The sequence below is a fragment of the Pseudophryne corroboree genome, chromosome 9, assembly GCF_028390025.1.
Source record: "Pseudophryne corroboree isolate aPseCor3 chromosome 9, aPseCor3.hap2, whole genome shotgun sequence".
NCBI classification, from domain to species: Eukaryota; Metazoa; Chordata; class Amphibia; order Anura; family Myobatrachidae; genus Pseudophryne; species Pseudophryne corroboree.
The window spans coordinates 293,991,771-294,011,758 of NC_086452.1; the positions used below are offsets into that span (position 1 = coordinate 293,991,771).

General features: G+C 47.2%; 1 protein-coding gene across 1 annotated transcript in view; it reads right to left on the minus strand.

The window, feature by feature from the left end:
- The window catches only part of RBX1 (ring-box 1), a 216,448-nt gene that overhangs the window by 167,500 nt on the left and 28,960 nt on the right, over positions 1-19,988 (minus strand). Inside the window, exon 2 of the mRNA XM_063938785.1 lies at positions 9,774-9,852. Coding sequence (XP_063794855.1) covers positions 9,774-9,852 — 79 coding nt within the window. The remainder of the gene's footprint in view (positions 1-9,773; positions 9,853-19,988) is intronic.

Sequence of the window (19,988 nt, forward strand, 5' to 3'; positions counted from 1 at the left end):
GATTTCCCGGCAGTAGCCGTGGCCACCAAGTCTGATAGACCAACTCCAAATAACTCCTCCCCTTTATACGGCAAAACCTCCATGTGACGTTTTGAATCCGCATCGCCTGTCCACTGTCGTGTCCATAAGGCTCTTCTGGCTGAAATGGACATAGCACTCATCCGAGATGCCAGTGTGCAAATATCCCTCTGTGCATCACGCATATAGATAAATGCATCCTTTATTTGTTCTAACGACAGTAAAACATTGTCCCTATCTAGGGTATCAATATTTTCAATCAGGGATTCTGACTAAACTACTCCAGCACTGCACATCCAGGCAGTTGCTATAGCTGGTCGTAGTATAACACCTGCATGTGTGTATATATTCTTTTGAATAACTTCCATCTTTCTATCTGATGGATCCTTAAGTGCGGCCGTCTCAGGAGAGGGTAACGCCACTTGTTTGGATAAGCGTGTGAGCGCCTTGTCCACCTTAGGGGGTGTTTCCCAGCGCGCCCTAACCTCTGGCGGGAAAGGGTATAATGCCAATAACTTTTTTGAAATTATCAACTTTTTATCAGGAGCAACCCACGCTTCATCACACACGTCATTTAATTCTTCTGATTCAGGAAAAACTGTTTGTAGTTTTTTCACACCATACATAATACCCTGTTTTACGGTATCTGTAGTATCAGCTAAATGTAACGTCTCCTTCATTGCCAAAATCATATAACGTGTGGCCCTACTGGAAAATACGTTTGAATTTCTACCGTCGTCACTGGAATCAGTGCCCGTGTCTGGGTCTGTGTCGACCGACTGAGGCAAAGGGCGTTTTACAGCCCCTGACGGTGTTTGAGGCGCCTGTACAGGCATTAATTGATTGTCCGGCCGCCTCATGTCCTCAACTGACTGTTTAAGGGAAGATAAACCATCACGTAATTCCACAAATAAAGGCATCCATTCTGGTGTCGACCCCCTGGGGGGTGACATCTGCATATTTGGCAATTGCTCCGCCTCCACACCAATATCGTCCTCATACATGTCGACACCACGTACCGACACACACCGCAAACTCACAGGGAATGCTCTAATGAAGACAGGACCCACTAGCCCTTTTGGGGAGACAGAGGGAGAGTCTGCCAGCACACACCACAAAGCGCTATATATACAAGGGATATCCTTATATTAAGTGCTCCCTTATAGCTGCTTTAATATATATATATATAGCCATTAATGTGCCCCCCCTCTCTGTTTTACCCTGTTTCTGTAGTGCAGTGCAGGGGAGAGACCTGGGAGCCGTTCTGACCAGCGGAGCTGTGACAGAAAATGGCGCCGTGTGCTGAGGAGATAGGCCCCGCCCCTTTTTCGGCGGGTTCTTCTCCCGCTATTTTTCCAGTCAGGCAGGGGTTAAATATCTCCATATAGCCCCTATGGGCTATATGTGAGGTATTTTTAGCCTTGTATAAGGTTTATATTTGCCTCTCAGAGCGCCCCCCCCCAGCGCTCTGCACCCTCAGTGACTGCCCAGTGAAGTGTGCTGAGAGGAAAATGGCGCACAGCTGCAGTGCTGTGCGCTACCTTATGAAGACTGAGGAGTCTTCAGCCGCCGGTTTCCGGACCTCTTCACGCTTCAGCATCTGCAAGGGGGTCGGCGGCGCGGCTCCGGGACCGGACTCCACGGCTGGGCCTGTGTTCGATCCCTCTGGAGCTAATGGTGTCCAGTAGCCAAGCAGCAAATCCACTCTGCATGCAGGTGAGTTTACTACTTTCCCCCTAAGTCCCACGTTGCAGTGATCCTGTTGCCAGCAGGACTCACTGTAAAGAAAAAAACCTAAACTAAACTTTCTCTAAGCAGCTCTTTAGGAGAGCCACCTAGATTGCACCCTTCTCGTTCGGGCACAAAATCTAACTGGAGGAGGAGGAGGAGGAGGGTCATAGGGGGAGGAGCCAGTGCACACCACCTGACCTAGTAAAGCTTTACTTTTTTGTGCCCTGTCTCCTGCGGAGCCGCTATTCCCCATGGTCCTTTCAGGAACCCCAGCATCCACTTAGGACGATAGAGAAAATATGTTTTTGCGCCTAATTTATGTGCCCTTCCCTCTCTTTTTACCCTCTTCTACCGTGAATCTGCAGGGGAGAGCCTGGGGAGCTTCCTCTCAGCGGAGCCGTGGAGAAAAAAATGGCGCTGGCGAGTGCTGAGGAAGAAGCCCCGCCCCCTCGACGGCGGGCTTCTGTCCCGCTTAAATATGCATTTTCTTGGCGGGGGCTCATACATATATACAGTGCCCAACTGTATATATGTCTACTTTTGCCAAAAAGAGGATCCAAATGCTGCCCAGGGCGCCCCCCCCCTGCGCCCTTACAGTGACCGGAGTATGAGGTTTTTGGGAGCAATGGCGCACAGCTGCAGTGCTGTGCGTTACCTCAGTGAAGAACGGAGTCTTCTGTCGCCGATTTTGAAGTCTTCTTGCTTCTCATACTCACCCGGCTTCTGTCTTCCGGCTCTGCGAGGGGGACGGCGGCGCGGCTCTGGGACCGGACGGCGAGGGCGAGATCCTGCGTACGATCCCTCTGGAGCTAATGGTGTCCAGTAGCCTAAGAAGCAGGACCTAGCTTGAGAGAGTAGGGCTGCTTCTCTCACCTCTGTCCCACGATGCAGGGAGTCTGTTGCCAGCAGAGCTCCCTGAAAATAAAGAACCTAACAAAACACTTTCTCTCAGCGAACTCAGGAGAGCTCACTGAAAAGCACCCAGCTCGTCTGGGCACAGTATCAAACTGAGGTCTGGAGGAGGCGCATAGAGGGAGGAGCCAGTGCACACAAGAACCCAAATTCTTTCTTAAAAGTGCCCATGTCTCCTGCGGAGCCCGTCTATCCCCATGGTCCTTACGGAGTCCCCAGCATCCACTAGGACGTTAGAGAAATATATATATTTTTTTTTTTTTTAATTACACTCACACACAGTTGAACTAGAGAGGGTTCAAAAAAGAGCTACAAAATTAGTTAAGGGCCTAGAGTCATTGGATTATGAGGAGAGACTACTTAGGCTGGATATGTTTACACTAGAAAAAAGGCGCATAAGAGAGGACATGATTAATATCTTCAAATATATCAAGGGGCAATATAAGGAACTTTCAGGCGATTTACTTATTAAGAGCTCTGTACACAGGACACGTGGTCCTCCCCTTAGGTTGAAGGGGAGGAAGTTTAAGACTAAGCGTAGGAAAGGTTTCTTCACAGTGCGGACAGTGAGTTTATGGAATTCACTGCCGGAGAGAATAATGTCTGATTTAATCGAGGCATTTAAGAAAAGATTAGACAATTTTTTAGCGGAAAATAGCATTGAAGGTTATAAGTAAATTGGAGATAATACAGCATATAGCACTATAGGTTGAACTCAATGGACAATAGTCTTTTCTTCAACCTCAACAACTATGTAACAGGTCTGCCCATTTATGGCCCAACATAACAGTTCTGCATGTCTTGTTAACTACAATTTTACTCCAACAAAGAGTGAAGCCTGTTACACACGAAGCAATAGTGTGTGCCAATTAAATAAACGCTCCAATCCAATAGAGCGACTATTGGTTTGGTGTGCATCCTTAAACACTGAGCAAATTCTTGCTCATTGTATACTTTCTGTAAAATAAGAATTTACTCACCGGTAATTCTATTTCTCGTAGTCCGTAGTGGATGCTGGGAACTCCGTAAGGACCATGGGGAATAGCGGGCTCCGAAGGAGGCTGGGCACTCTAGAAAGATTTATGACTACCTGGTGTGCACTGGCTCCTCCCACTATGACCCTCCTCCAAGCCTCAGTTAGGACACTGTGCCCGGACGAGCAGACATAATAAGGAAGGATTTAGAATCCCGGGTAAGACTCATACCAGCCACACCAATCACACCGTACAACTCGTGATACTATATCCAGTTTGACAGTATGAAAACAACTGAGCCTCTCAACAGATGGCTCAACAATAACCCTTTAGTTAACAATAACTATTTACAAGTATTGCAGACAATCCGCACTTGGGATGGGCGCCCAGCATCCACTACGGACTACGAGAAATAGAATTACCGGTGAGTAAATTCTTATTTTCTCTAACGTCCTAGTGGATGCTGGGAACTCCGTAAGAACCATGGGGATTATACCAAAGCTCCCAAACGGGCGGGAGAGTGCGGATGACTCTGTAGCACCGAATGAGAGAACTCCAGGTCCTCCTCAGCCAGGGTATCAAATTTGTAGAATTTTGCAAACGTGTTTGCCCCTGACCAAGTAGCTGCTCGGCAAAGTTGTAAAGCCGAGACCCCTCGGGCAGCCGCCCAAGATGAGTCCACCTTCCTTGTGGAATGGGCATTTACAGATTTTGGCTGTGGTATGCCTGCCACAGAATGTGCAAGCTGAATTGGACTGCTTAGAAGCAGGAGCACCCAGCTTGTTGGGTGCATACAGGATAAACAGCGAGTCAGAGTTTCTGACTCCAGCCGTCCTGGAAACATATTTTCAGGGCCCTGACAACGTCTAGCAACTTGGAGTCCTCCAACTCACTAGTAGCCGCCGGCACCACAATAGGCTGGTTCAGGTGAAACGCTGACACCACCTTAGGAAGAAATTGGGGACGAGTCCTCAATTCTGCCCTATCCATATGGAAAATCAGATAAGGGCTTTTACATGATAAAGCCGCCAATTCTGACACTCGCCTGGCTGAAGCCAAGGCCAATAACATGACCACTTTCCACGTGAGATATTTTAGATCAACGGTTTTTAGTGGCTCAAACCAATGTGATTTTAAGAAAACTCAACACCACGTTGAGATCCCAAGGTGCCACAGGGGGCACAAACGGGGGCTGAATATGCAGCACTCCTTTCACAATGTCTGAACTTCAGGTACCGAAGCTAATTCTTTTTGAAAGAAAATCGACAGAGCCGAGATCTGTACTTTAATGGAGCCTAGACTTAGGCCCATATTCACTCCTGCTTGCAGGAAATGTAGAAATCAACCTAGTGGAAATTCCTCTGTTGGGGCCTTTTTGGCCTCGCACCAAGCAACATATTTCCGCCACATGCGGTGATGATGCTTTGCCGTAACATCTTTCCTGGCTTTAATAAGCGCAGGAATGACTTCTTCCAGAATACCCTTTTCCTTCAGGATCCGGCGCTCAATCGCCATGCCGTCAAACGCAGCCGCGGTAAGTCTTGGAACAGACAGGGCCCCTGCTGAAGCAGGTCCTGTCTGAGCGGCAGAGGCCATGGGTCCTCTGATATCATTTCCTGAAGTTCCGGGTACCAAGCCCTTCTTGGCCAATCCGGAACCACGAGTATCGTTCTTACTCCTCGCCATCTTATTATTCTCAGTACCTTTTGTATGAGAGGCAGAGTAGGGAACACATAAAACCGACTGGTACACCCACGGTGTCACTAGAGCGTCCACAGCTATCGCCTGAGGGTCCCTTGACCTGGCGCAATATCTCTTTAGCTTTTTGTTGAGGCGGGACGCCATCATGTCCACCTGTGGCCTTTCCCAACGGTTTACCAACAGCAGGAAGACTTCTGGATGAAGTCCCCACTCTCCCGGGTGTAGGTCGTGTCTGCTGAGGAAGTCTGCTTCCCAGTTGTCCACTCCCGGAATGAACACTGCCGACAGTGCTAGTACGTGATTTTCCGCCCATCGGAGAATCCTTGTGGCTTCTGCCATTGCCATCCTGCTTCTTGTGCCGCCCTGTCGGGTCACATGGGCGACTGCCGTGATGTTGTCTGACTGTATCAGTACCGGCTGGTTTTGAAGCAGGGGTCTTGCCTGACTTAGGGCATTGTAAATGGCCCTCAGTTCCAGAATTTATATGTAGGGAAGTCTCCTGACTTGACCATAGGCCCTGGAAGTTTCTTCCCTGTGTGACTGCTCCCCAGCCTTGAAGGCTGGCATCCGTGGTCACCAGGACCCAGTCCTGTATGCCGAAACTGCGGCCCTCTAGAAGATGAGCACCCTGCATCCACCACAGTAAGAGACACCCTGGTCCTTGGAGACAGGGTTATCATTTGATGCATTTGAAGATGCGATCCCGACCACTTATCTAAGAGGTCTCACTGGAAGGTCCTCGCATGGAACCTGCCGAATGGAATTGCTTCGTATGAAGCCACCATTTTTCCCAGGACTCGTGTGCAACGATGCACCAATACCCTTTTTGGTTTTAGGAGGTCTCTGACTAGAGATGACAGCTCCTTGGCTTTCTCCTGCGGGAGAAACACTTTTTTCTGTTCTGTGTCCAGAATCATCCCCAGGAACAGTAAGCGAGTGGAAGGAACCAGCTGTGACTTTGGAATGTTCAGAATCCAGCCATGCTGTTGTAGCACCTCCTGAGATAGTGCTACTCCGACCAGTAACTGCTCCCTGGACCTTGCCTTTATAAGGAGATCGTCCAAGTATGGGATAAATAAAAACTCCCTTTTTTTTTTTTTTGAAGGAGTATCATCATTTCTGCCATTACCTTGGTAAACACCCTCGGTGCCGTGGACAGTCCAAACGGTAGTGTCTGGAATTGGTAATGGCAATCCTGTACCACAATCTGAGGTACTCCTGGTGAGGAAGGTAAATAGGGACATGCAGGTAAGCATCCTTGATGTCCAGGGATACCATGTAATCCCCCTCGTCCAGGCTTGCAATAACCGCCCTGAGCGATTCCATCTTGAACTTTGTTATGTAAGTGTTCAAGGATTTCCATTTTAAAATGGGTCTCACCGAACCGGCTGGTTTCGGTACCACAAACAGAGTGGAATAGTAACCCCGTCCTTGTTGAAGTAGGGGCACCTTGAATATCACCTGCTGGTAATACAGCTTGTGAATTGCCTCTAGCACAGCCTCCCTGCCTGAGGGAGTTGTCGGCAAGGCAGATTTGAGTAAACGGCAGGGGGGAGACGCCTCGACTTCCAGCTTGTACCCCTGAGATACTACTTGAAGGATCCAGGGATCCACCTGTGAGCGAGCCCACTGATCGCTGAAATTTTTGAGGCGGCCCCCCACCGTACCTGGCTACTCCTGTTGAGCCCCCGTGTCATGCGGTGGACTCAGAGGAAGCAGGGGAAGAATTTTGATTCTGGGAACTGGCTGCTGTTGCAGCTTTTTCCCTCTTCCCTCGTTTGACCCGCCTGCTTTTTTGAAGCCGAAAGGACTGTACCTGATAATACAGTGCGTTTCTTAGGCTGTGAGGAAACCGGAGGTAAAATATTTTCATCCCAGCTGTTGCTGTGGATACGAGGTCCCAGAGACCATCCCCAACCAATTCCTCACCCTTATAAGGCTCTATGTGCCTTTTAAAGTCAGCATCACCTGTCCAGTGTCGGGTCTCCAATACCCTCCTGACAGAATGGACATTGCAATAATTCAGGATGCCAGCCAGCAAAATATTCCTCTGTGCATCCCTCATATATAAGACGTCTTATGTTCGCAAAATAGTATCCCTGTTTGAAAGGGGTACAGACCACGCTGCAGCAGTCTGCAGGTCTCAGTCTAATACCTGAGTGTGTAATTACAGACTTCAGGATAGCCTCCTGCTATTTATCAGCAGGTACCTTCAAAGTGGCCGTATCCTAAGACGGCAGTGCCACCTTGATAAACGTGTGAGCGCCTTATCCACCCTAGGGGATATCTCCCAGCGTAACTTATCCTCTGGCGGGAAAGGGTACGCCATCAGTAACTTGTTAGAAATTACCAGTTTCTTATCGGGGAAACCCACGCTTTTTCACACTTCATTCACTCATTTGATGGGGGAACAAAACACTGCCTGCTTTTTCTCCCCACACATAAAACCCTTTGTTTTTAGTGGTACTTGGGTTAATGTCAGAAATGTGTAACACATTTTATATTGCCGGGATCATGTAACGGATGTTCCTAGTGGATTGTGTAAATGTCTCAACCTCGTCGACACTGGAGTCAGACTCCGTGTCGACATCTGTGTCTGCCATCTGAGGGAGCGTTGATGGCCTTTGAGACGTCTGGGCAGGCGCGGGCTGAGAAGCCGGCTGTCCCATAGCTGTTACGTCATCCAGCCTTTTATGTAAGGAGTTGACACTGTCGGTTAATACCTTCCACCTATCCATCCACTCTGGTGTCGGCCCACAGGGGCGACATCTCATTTATCGGCATCTGCTCCGCCTCCACATAAGTCTCCTCATCAAACATGTCGACACAGCCGTACCGACACACCGCACACACACAAGGAATGCTCCAATGAGGACAGGACCCACAAAAGCCCTTTGGGGGGACAGAGTGAGAGTATGCCAGCACACACCAGAGCGCTATATAATGCAGGGACTAACTGAGTTATGTCCCCTATAGCTGCTTTTATATAATTTATACTGCGCCTAAATTTAGTGCCCCCCCCTCTCTGTTTTAACCCTGTTCTGTAGTGTAGACTGCAGGGGAGAGCCAGGGAGCTTCCCTCCAACGGAGCTGTGAGGGAAAAATGGCGCCAGTGTGCTGAGGAGATAGGCTCCGCCCCTTTTTCGCGGACTTTTCTCCCGCATTTTTATGGAATCTGGCAGGGGTTAATATACATCCATATAGCCCTGGGGGTTATATGTGATGTATTTTTGCCAGCCAAGGTGTTTATATTGCTGCTCAGGGCACCCCCCCCAGCGCCCTGCACCCTCAGTGACCGGAGTGTGGGGTGTGCATGAGGAGCAATGGCGCACAGCTGCAGTGCTGTGCGCTACCTTGGTGAAGACTGATGTCTTCTGCCGCCGATTTTCCGGACCTCTTCTTGCTTCTGGCTCTGTAAGGGGGACGGCGGCGCGGCTCCGGGACCGAACACCAAGGACTGGGCCTGCGGTCGTTCCCTCTGGAGCTAATGGTGTCCAGTAGCCTAAGAAGCCCAATCCGGCTGCAAGCAGGCGAGTTCGCTTCTTCTCCCCTTAGTCCCTCGCTGCAGTGAGCCTGTTGCCAGCAGGTCTCACTGAAAATAAAAAACCTAATTCTATACTTTCTTTCTAAGGGCTCAGGAGAGCCCCTAGTGTGCATCCAACCTCGGCCGGGCACAAGATCTAACTGAGGCTTGGAGGAGGGTCATAGTGGGAGGAGCCAGTGCACACCAGGTAGTCATAAATCTTTCTAGAGTGCCCAGCCTCCTTCGGAGCCCGCTATTCCCCATGGTCCTTACGGAGTTCCCAGCATCCACAAGGACGTTAGAGAAAATGGGATTGGAGATCTAGAACTATATAGCTTGTGCAGCACATGCTATAGTGTTCACCTAATCAGGAGCATTATTGATTGAAAACATTCTAACACTCCTGCATGACCACAGCATCACCTGAAAACTTGAGGAAGTTCTTAGAAGTGGATTCTCCAAATAATTCAGATCTATATAAAAGGTTTAGGAAATATTCCCTTACTACAACATTTAGAGGGATAATGGTGTGTACACATGGTGAGATATTTCTTTGCGATTTTGACTATATAGTCAAAATTGGAAAAAAAAAAAAGTTAGTGCAGATCGCAAGGTGAAAGTCAACCGGTCGGTATTGCATGCCAAGATAGACTGTGCAGGCAAGTAAATTTTGTCTCTCGTAGAGAAGAGATAGTCAAAACTGACACTTAACCAAAAACGGACAAAGCCAGTATCGCAAGCAGTGTCATCATATGCTTGCGATACCGACATAGTCCCTGTGGCATAGTGAGAATCGGGCATATCCCGAATCCCAACGTGTGTATGCACCTTGAGACCCATCCGTTAAATATTGACCTTTTTATCTGGCCTTGTTTTTGTTTAGAGCAAAAGACTGCTTTATGGTATTAACTTACACAAGTCCATGATGTGGTTTCTACATATAGCGCAATTATCAACCACAATGTCCCAGGCCCAAAGAGCAACTGCATTCCACTGTGTAAAACGAGAAGAAAAGGAAAAAAAAAAAAAAAAATTAGTGTTAAGCATTGAAATAAGGTTTAACTTAAGACATAGCAAGACAGTTTCAAAGCTATAGTCATTCGTTTCTTTGAAATGTGCGAAAAATGATTGATTGCTGGCGTGAACAATATTCTTTAATTTACCCAGAGCAGAACTAGACAACGCATTTAAAAAAAAACATACATACCAGGTGGAGTATCCTTTATCCAAAAATCACACATTTTTGGTTCCCCTACTGAGTTAATGACACAGAGAATAGATAGATCAATATCTATATGTCATTATCTCATTAGGGTCCCCCAAAAATGTGGGATTTTGAATTTTGGATAAGGGATACTCAACCTGTACTAACTTTTCTGAGTCATCTATATTCATGACAATGGATGCAACACTTCAATGGCTCGGGGCCGCGCATCGCTATGGGGCATACACACGGAGAGATCCGTGCTTCATTTCTGAAATTAAGCATACATCTGTGTGTACCCCCCATTAGTCTGCATTGTGCCACCAACATTCTGTTGCTGATCTCCAGCTGGTTGACATTATCAATGTTGATTAGATAACTGCATCCAGGAATTTTAAGACCGGGTAATATCATGCACTGTGAGGATGCTATAGATCTCTCACATTTATAGTTAGACTATTCCTTTAGAACGTAAGCACTCATGAGCAGAGCCCTCAACCCTCATGTGCTTATTTTTCTCTTACTTAAACTATCTTCAACGGCACCAAGTCTTGGTCTCTTGCCACCCTGATACTTATTTCAGTGTCATCTGATGCAGCCATGTTTATAAACCCTGTACCCGTCCTATATTGTCTTCAACAGTAAGTCACTATTTTCCAGTTTTATTTTCTTTATGTACTCTGTAATTGGGCGCTGCAGATTCCTTGTGGCGCTATATAAATAAAAGGATAACATCGGATTATACACTCCGATAATTCTGTTTCTTCTAGAGACTCCATGGCAGCCACTAGATCCCTCCCTTGATATTATTTATTTCCCCCCTCCAGGAACTGTTATGAGACACTCAAAAATACTGGAGGAGGTGAAGCCAGAATTTCTCCGGCAGGGTCCACAGGATAACATTGGGATATGATGGAGCGACAGCGGATTGGCACCAAACGATCACAAGCTTTCAGGCCTCCCAGAATGCACTGGGTTCGTCCATATAATCCCGCCCACTGACTCAGTCAAATCAGTTTCTTACTTGGTGCAGCAGGAGCCGGACCATGGTCACAGGGTTGCTGTGTTTGGCAGCCCTAAGCTTTATTGGAGTTAGTCTTACTATGTTTGAGTGATCTTTCCTAACAGCGTCTTACATGCATATTGGAAAGAATAGCTCCAACAACGCTTATCCACGGTACAAGTGCTGTCTCGGCGGGCGTCTGTGTCGGATGTTACTAGCAGGTCCAGCAGACGTTACCAGGCTGTGCCCGGAGCACGGGGAGAAGGTAAAGCATCGGTTCTGCTTAGAAGGGGAATACGGACACAGCTGCACTGTTTTGGGAGGAGACTACCAAACAGTAGCTGGCGCGCCGCCACCATGGGTGCTTCAGCGCTAGGCTTTAGGTATCATAAGGTGCCAGGATTAGTTTGAGGTTGCAATCCCTAGGGTTGATGTCAGCAGTGGGGCGTCAGACGCTCTCCAGGTCGCCCCTCCCCCCAGTTCATGACCAGTTACCGTGCGTCTCCCGCCATGAACTGATTGCCTCACTTCCGTCTCAGACGCTACCACGAGGGGACTCGGTCGCAGCCTAGGCCGCTGCGTCTGTATACACTAAGGTTTACCGCTAAGAGACTGGGTCGCAGACATGAGCGTCTGCATGCACTAGCGTTCACCGGGCGTCTGTGTCAACTAAAAGTTACCGGAGCGGCAGTGTACACTAGTAGCGTCTGGATCCACTCAGCGGTTACTAACGTATTGATCGATCCTGGAAGTGGGGTAAGTCTCCCTGTATCCCACTCTACTGAGTACGGGTTATACAGCACTAAATTTCTATCTACTTTTGTTAGTATGAACAGTTAACTTTAGTGCCTTTTGCATACGAGTTTTATGTACAATACTGTGGTTTTCTCTGCAATGTGTCTTAATACTTTAAATATCTGTATAAGACAGAATTCAGTGATATGTACTCCTACATGCTTGGAGATGTGTTCGTAGTTGATAATGTGTGAGAGATTATATATACAGGTTGAGTATCCCATATCCAAATATTCCGAAATACGGAATATTCCGAAATACGGACTTTGAGTGAGACTGAGATAGTGAAAACTTTGTTTTTTGATGGCTCAGTGTACACAAACTTTGTTTAATACTCAGTTATTAAAAATATTGTATTAAATGACCTTCAGGCTGTGTGCATAAGGTGTATATGAAACATAAATGAATTGTGTGACTGTACACACACTTTGTTTAATGCAAAAAGTTATTAAAAATATTGGCTAAAATTACCTTCAGGCTGGGTGTATAAGGTGAATATGTAACAAATGCATTCTGTGCTTATATTTAGGTCCCATCACCATGATATGCAATTATTCCAAAATACGGAAAAATCCGATATCCAAAATTCCTTTGGTCCCAAGCATTTTGGATAAGGGATACATATATATATATATATATCTCCGACTGCTAGAAGTGCTGCTGACTTAATAGTAAATGATTGTAGGTTGATATTTCTGATCCTTACTGCAGGTGCATGGGAAGGGTCACATTACTTTAGCGAAAAGTGATTAGTCACAAAATTGTGTAGTACACTGTGAAAGTGCTGAGTATTTATTATGTCTAAGGGCAGCAAAACACTTATGTTGTTGTTGGGCAAAAACTGCATTATCCTCTGATTGGTACAGGATGGTTATGTGTAAAAATGATTTGCTGTTTAGCATAATACATTTCCTGATTACATCATGTATAGATGGACAATGTTGCACAGACCTTGTACACAGCTTAGCTGAAATGTTAATTCTTACAATATTAACACATGCTGCTCACTGATTGTGGTATATCCCCAACAGCGTCTTCAATAAGACAAACTGATGAACCGAATGTAAATAAATCGACTATCACAGGCTACACATGAAATCATCAGATGATGAAAACGAGATTTATGGTAAGAACTTACCTTTGTTAAATCTCTTTCTGCAAGGTACACTGGGCTCCACAAGGATAGACATTGGGGTGTAGAGTAGGATCTTGATCCGAGGCACCAACAGGCTCAAAAGCTTTGACTGTTCCCAAGATGCATAGCGCCGCCTCTTCTATAACCCCGCCTCCCTGTACTATAACCACCTCCCGCAGCACCTGGGGATTGTTACCAGCTTGATTAGAGCAGTTTTCCACAATTTATTGCAGTTCAGTGAGGCATAGATGGAGCCAGCATTAGGAGGGCATGCTGGGTCCTGTGGTGCCATTTGGAGGATACAGGGGTGCCTCCAGGTAAACTAGCTCTCAATCTGGATATGTTTTGTATGTGCCATTATCATGTGGCCATACATTAAGCAATTGTATGACCCATAGTGGATGTTATTATTATTATTATGCTGTGCATGGGTTTGGGGAGTGGTACCCCTCAGGTCTGGTGGGGCTGGGCCACCTTGGGGTAGCACGCCATATTATTTATTTAGCACTTATGTAACACTCCTATTTTTTCACTAATATTACTCTGTTGAGTATTTTATTAACACCCTTATTTTTGTAGCACTTTCTAACCCATAGCTTCTGCTTCTTTCTTAACACATATTAACACTTTAGTATTTCAATGGTGTGCTGCCCTAGGGTGGTCGGGCCTGAGCCGGCTTTGTGGGGTCCAAGCCCTGGACTTATGCTTAGTTAGGGACCTCCAGCAATAGAGCAGCCGTGAAGTGGCCTGGAGGCTTATCATATCTTTTGCAAAACATATGTAACGAAGAGCTCTAAATTTTCTATTATTACATAGTGTATACAGTTCTTCTTACTAACAGCCAGCAGAGTGCGTGGGAAAAATCCCTTTTGTATTTCTTGTCTAGAGTAACCCCCTCCCGCAGCACCTGGGGATTGTTACCAGCTTGATTAGAGCAGTTTTCCACAATTTATTGTATTTTAAATCTCTTTCTGCAAGGTACACTGGGCTCCACAAGGATAGACATTGGGGTGTAGAGTAGGATCTTGATCCGAGGCACCAACAGGCTCAAAAGCTTTGACTGTTCCCAAGATGCATAGCGCCGCCTCTTCTATAACCCCGCCTCCCTGTACAGGAGCTCAGTTTTTAGTTAACCAGCCCAATGCAGTAGCAGGAAAAGAGACGACAACGGTTAGTAGCCACATACACCACACTCTCACGACAGGAGAAGTGTCAGCGGATAATGCCATACAAACCCAAAGAAGCTAAGTGCGTCAGGGTGGGCGCCTTGTGGAGCCCAGTGTACCTCACAGAAAGAGATTTAACAAAGATAAGTTCTTACCATAAATCTCGTTTTCTGCTGCAGGGTACACTGGGCTCCACAAGGATAGACTTTGGGGATGTCCTAAAGCAGTTCCTTATGGGAGGGGACGCACTGTAGCGGGCACAAGAACCCGGCGTCCAAAGGAAGCATCCTGGGAAGCGGCAGTATCGGAGGCATAGAACGTTATGAACGTGTTCACCGAGGACCACGTAGCCGCCTTGCACAATTGTTCAAGGGTCGCACCACGGCGGGCCGCCCAAGAAGGTCCAACAGACAGAGTAGAATGGGCCATAATGTGAGCAGGAGCGGACAGACCAGCCCTCACATAAGCATGTGCAATCACCATTCTAATCCATCTAGCCAAAGTCTGCTGGTGAGCAGGCCAGCCACGTTTGTGAAATCCAAACAGAACAAAGAGAATCAGATTTCATAATAGAAGTAGTTCTCTTCACATAGATACGGAGAGCCCGTACCACATCCAAAGACCGCTCTTTGGGAGACAAGTCAGGAGAGACAAGGGCCAGAACCACAATCTCCTGATTAAAGGTGGAAACCACCTTAGGTAAATATGCGGGACGGGTCCTAAGAACCACCCGGTCACGGTGAAATATCAGATATGGGGAACTACAAGACAAGGCACCCAAATCAGACACTTTTCTAGCAGGGGCAATAGCCAGCAGAAACACCACCTTAAAGGAAAGCCACTTAAGATTAGCTGAACCAAGAGGTTCAAACGGAGACTCTTGTAACGCCTCCAAAACCACTGACAAATCCCAAGGAGCCACAGGCAGGACATAGGGAGGTTGGATACGCAACACACCCTGAGTAAAGGTATGAACATCGGGTAAGGTCGCAATCTCTCTCTGAAACCAAACCGACAAGGCAGAAATATGAACCTTGAGGAAAGCCAGACGCAGGCCTAAGTCTAGGCCCTGCTGAAAAGCCAAAAGCTTGGCTGTACTAAACTTGGAAGCGTCATAATTGTTAGATGCGCACTAAAACAAAAGTAAGAATGCCAGACCCTGTGGTAAATCCGAGCAGAAGACGGTTTCCGGGCCCGCAACTTAGTTTGGATGACCGCCTCAGAAAACCCTTTAGCCCCCCAAGACGGAAGCTTCAAGAGCCACGCAGTCAAAGACAGCTGGGCCAGGTCCTGGTAGACACAGGGGCCCTGAACGAGGAGGTCTGGGCGTTGTGGAAGTAGAATTGGACGCTCTGACGAGAGGCCCTGAAGGTCTGAGAACCAGTGCCGTCTGGGCCACGCTGGAGCTATGAGAAGCAGGATTCCTCCTTCCTGCTTGAACTTACGAATTACCCTGAGCAGGAGTGACACCGGAGGGAACACGTACGGCAGCCGAAACTTCCATGGCACCGCCAGCGCATCCATGAATGCTGCTTGAGGATTCCTTGTCCTTGCTCCGAAGACCAGAACCTTGTGATTGTATCGAGACGCCATCAGATCCACGTCTGGAATGCCCCACCTTTCCACTAGGAGTTGAAACACTTCTGGATGGAGACCCCACTCTCCGGCGTGTAAGTCCTGATGACTGAGAAAGTCTGCTTCCCAATTCAGGACTCCCGGAATGAATATTGCCGATATGGCCGGTAGATGGCGTTCCGCCCATTAAAAGACATCAGTTTGTCATAGAATCCGCATAACAGAAATATATTTATATTTTTATTTATGTTGTTTTTATTTATGACAAACTGATAGCCATAGGATTGATTTTAAAATATATATTTTTTGAATTAAATGTCTAATTAAAAACCCTGTGACACGTTATCTGTGTATGAAGACTCTGATTTCAGAGCACCTGTTGAGCCTTCACACTCACCTGTTTCTAATGATTTTAATGGGACAAGGTATAAAACAACCACAATTGTGCTCAGAGAAGAACACTCTGCCTCTTGAAGAAGCCGCCTGAGGTGCGGAGAAACGCGTTGAGGGTACAGAAGTAAGGGCCACACTTGACCATTAAGTGTCCCACGGAGCACGACATCCATCACTTTCAGCCGTTTGTTACAAGTTACCGGTGAATGATCCAGCCTGTGATTCAATCACTCCACTCTAACTCTCCTTGCATTTGGAACATTGTTACCTCCTGCCCGGCCGGGCGTCGCTCAGCAAGCTGGAGGATCTGTATGGTGATCTAATACAGGCAACTGGTGCTGCACAGAAAGAAGTGGCTTTCATCTGAATATACCGCTGACGGATGTCTCACCCATGCACAGGGTGATAACAAGCGGTTTCTTAACCATTTATCCCGTACAGCAAGAGATCATTACGTCTCAGTGAGTAACATTAAATCGGCTGGTTTATTTTGCTCCAAGGAAACACTATTTAAATCTGGACACCTTTATGGTCACAAACGCTAATTACATCAGTTTACAGGACTTCCTTTTCATTTAAACTGTCTGATATGGAATTAATGTGAGAGATTAACCCTATCTTACAGAGACGGGTTCTCCTGCATATTAGTGTCCCTTTCACTTATTTATACACTTTGTGTGTGAACTATAAGGTATAATACCTCAGTTATATGCTCTGTGTAGTGTTGTGTCTTTTAATCAGTTTGTTATTGGTTTTATGTTAATAAATTGTGTTTTTATCAACATCACTGGTACCGTGCGCCTACTTGGTGATTTTGTTTTAGTTGTTTCACTTTCAGGAGGCCGGCTACCTCCTTACCAAGTGGCTGCCATTACCAGTGCTATATTTGCACGACCCTGTTCAGCGCCTAAAAACCTTTTTTCTGTACGCCTAACCTTTTGCTTTACTTGAAGGACGAAAGGAAGTACTTTTAGCCTTCGGCACAGAAGGAGCAGCACTTGGCAGACGGGCTGTTTTGGCAGTAGCCAAATCAGCCACTATCTTATTTAAGTCCTCGCCGAACAGGATATTTCCCTTTAAAAAGGGAGTACCTCCAGGGTTTTTCTAGAAACCAGATCCACAGACCAGGATCTCAGCCACAATATCCAGCGAGCCAGGACTGACATACTAGAAGCCTTGGCTGCCAGAAGAGATTTCAGCTTCCAACTCTTGGGCCCACGCTTCAATAGCTTCTGCAGCAATAGTGGGCCTTTGCGCAGCACCTGTGGGGGTGTAAATCGCTTTCAGACAACCCTCCACACGTTTATCCGTAGGCTCTTTCAGAGACGTGACGGTAGTGACAGGTAGAGCTGAGGAAACCACCATCCTTGCCACATGCGAATCCACTGGAGGAGGTGTCTCCCAATTTTTAGACAGCTCTGGCGCGAGGAGATAGCGAGCAAGCAGCTTCTTGTGAGGCACGAACTTCTTACCTGGATTTTCCCAGGATTCCTGACTTATATCAACCAGGTGATCAGAATGAGGTAAAAATAAGATTTTACTTACCGATAAATCTATTTCTCGTAGTCCGTAGTGGATGCTGGGGACTCCGTCAGGACCATGGGGAATAGCGGCTCCGCAGGAGACAGGGCACAAAAGCAAGCTTTTAGGATCACATGGTGTGTACTGGCTCCTCCCCCTATGACCCTCCTCCAAGCCTCAGTTAGGTACTGTGCCCGGACGAGCGTACACAATAAGGAAGGATCTTGAATCCCGGGTAAGACCCAAACCAGCCACACCAATCACACCGTACAACTTGTGATCTGAACCCAGTTAACAGTATGATAACAATGAAGTAGCCTCTAAAAAAGATGGCTCACAACAATAATAACCCGATTTTTGTAACAATAACTATGTACAAGTAATGCAGACAATCCGCACTTGGGATGGGCGCCCAGCATCCACTACGGACTACGAGAAATAGATTTATCGGTAAGTAAAATCTTATTTTCTCTAACGTCCTAGTGGATGCTGGGGACTCCGTCAGGACCATGGGGATTATACCAAAGCTCCCAAACGGGCGGGAGAGTGCGGATGACTCTGCAGCACCGAATGAGAGAACTCCAGGTCGTCCTCCTCAGCCAGGGTATCAAATTTGTAGAATTTTACAAACGTGTTCCCCCCTGACCACGTAGCTGCTCGGCAAAATTTTAAAGCCGAGACCCCCTCGGGCATCCGCCCAAGATGAGCCCACCTTCCTTGTGGAATGGGCATTGACAGATTTTGGCTGTGGCAGGCCTGCCACAGACTGTGCAAGCTGAATTGTACTACAAATCCAACGAGCAATAGTCTGCTTAGAAGCAGGAGCACCCATCTTTTGGGGTGCATACAATATAAACAGCAAGTCAGACTTTCTGACTCCAGCCGTCCTGGAAAAAAAAAATATATATATATATATATTTTTAGGGCCCCGACAACGTCTAGCAACTTGGAGTCCTCCAAGTCCCTAGTAGCCGCAGGAACCACAATATGTTGTTTCAGGCGAAACGCTGACACCACCTTAGGAAGAAACTGGGGACGAGTCCGCAGTTCTGCCCTGTCCGAATGGAAAAACAAATATGAGCTTTTTTTAAGACAAAGCCCCCAATTCTGACAATCGCCTGGCCGAGGTCAGGGCCACAACATGGTCCCTTTCCATGTGAGATATTTCAAATTCACAGATTTGATCGGTTCAAACCAATATGATTTGAGGAATCCCAACACTACGTTGAGATCCCACGGTGCCACTGGAGGCACACAAGGGGCTGTATATGCAATACTCCCTTGACAAACGTCTGGACTTCAGGAATTGAAGCCAATTTTTTCTGGAAGAAAATCTACAGGGCCGAAACTTGAACCTTAATGGACCCCAATTTGAGGCTCATAGACACTCCTGTTTTCAGGAAGTGCAGAAATCGACCTAGTTGAAATTCTTTCGTGGGGCCTTCCTGGCCTCACCCACGCAACATATTTTCACCACATGTGGTGATAACGTTGTGCGGTCACCTCCTTCCTGGCTTTGACCAGGGTAGGTATGACCTCTTCCGGAATGCCTTTTCCCTTAGGATCCGGCGTTCAACCGCCATGCCGTCAAACGCAGCCGCGGCAAGTCTTGGAACAGACAAGGTCCCTGCTGGAGCAGGTCCTTTCTTAGAGGCAGATGCCACGGTTCCTCTTGGAACAGACATGGTTCTTGCTGAAAGCAACTCCCATCTTAGCTCCCGAGGCCATTAGTCCTCTGTGAGCATCTCTTGAAGTTCCGGGTACCAAGTCCCTCTTGGCCAATCCGGAGCCACGAGTATAGTTCTTACTCCTCTACGTCTTATAATTCTCAATACCTTGGTTATGAGAAGCAGAAGAGGGAACACATACACCGACTGTTACACCCACGGTGTTACCAGGACGTCCACAGCTATCGCCTGAAGGTCTCGTGACCTGGCGCAATACCTGTCCCGTTTTTTGTTCGGGCGGGACGCCATCATTTCCACCTTTGGTCTTTCCCAACGGTTCACAATCATGCGGAAAACTTCCCGATGAAGTTCCCACTCTCCCGGGTGAAGGTCGTGTCTGCTGAGGAAGTCTGCTTCCCAGTCGTCCACTCCCGGAATGAACACTGCTGACAGTGCTATCACATGATTTTCCGTCTAGCGAAAAATCCTTGCAGTTTTGACCACTGCCCTCCTGCTTCTTGTGCCGCCCTATCTGTTTACGTGGGCGACTGCCGTGATGTTATCCCACTGGATCAATACCGGCTGACCTTGAAGCAGAGGCCTTGCTAAGCTTATAGCATTACAAATTTGCTCTTAGCTCCAGTATATTTATGTGGAGAGAATTCTCCAG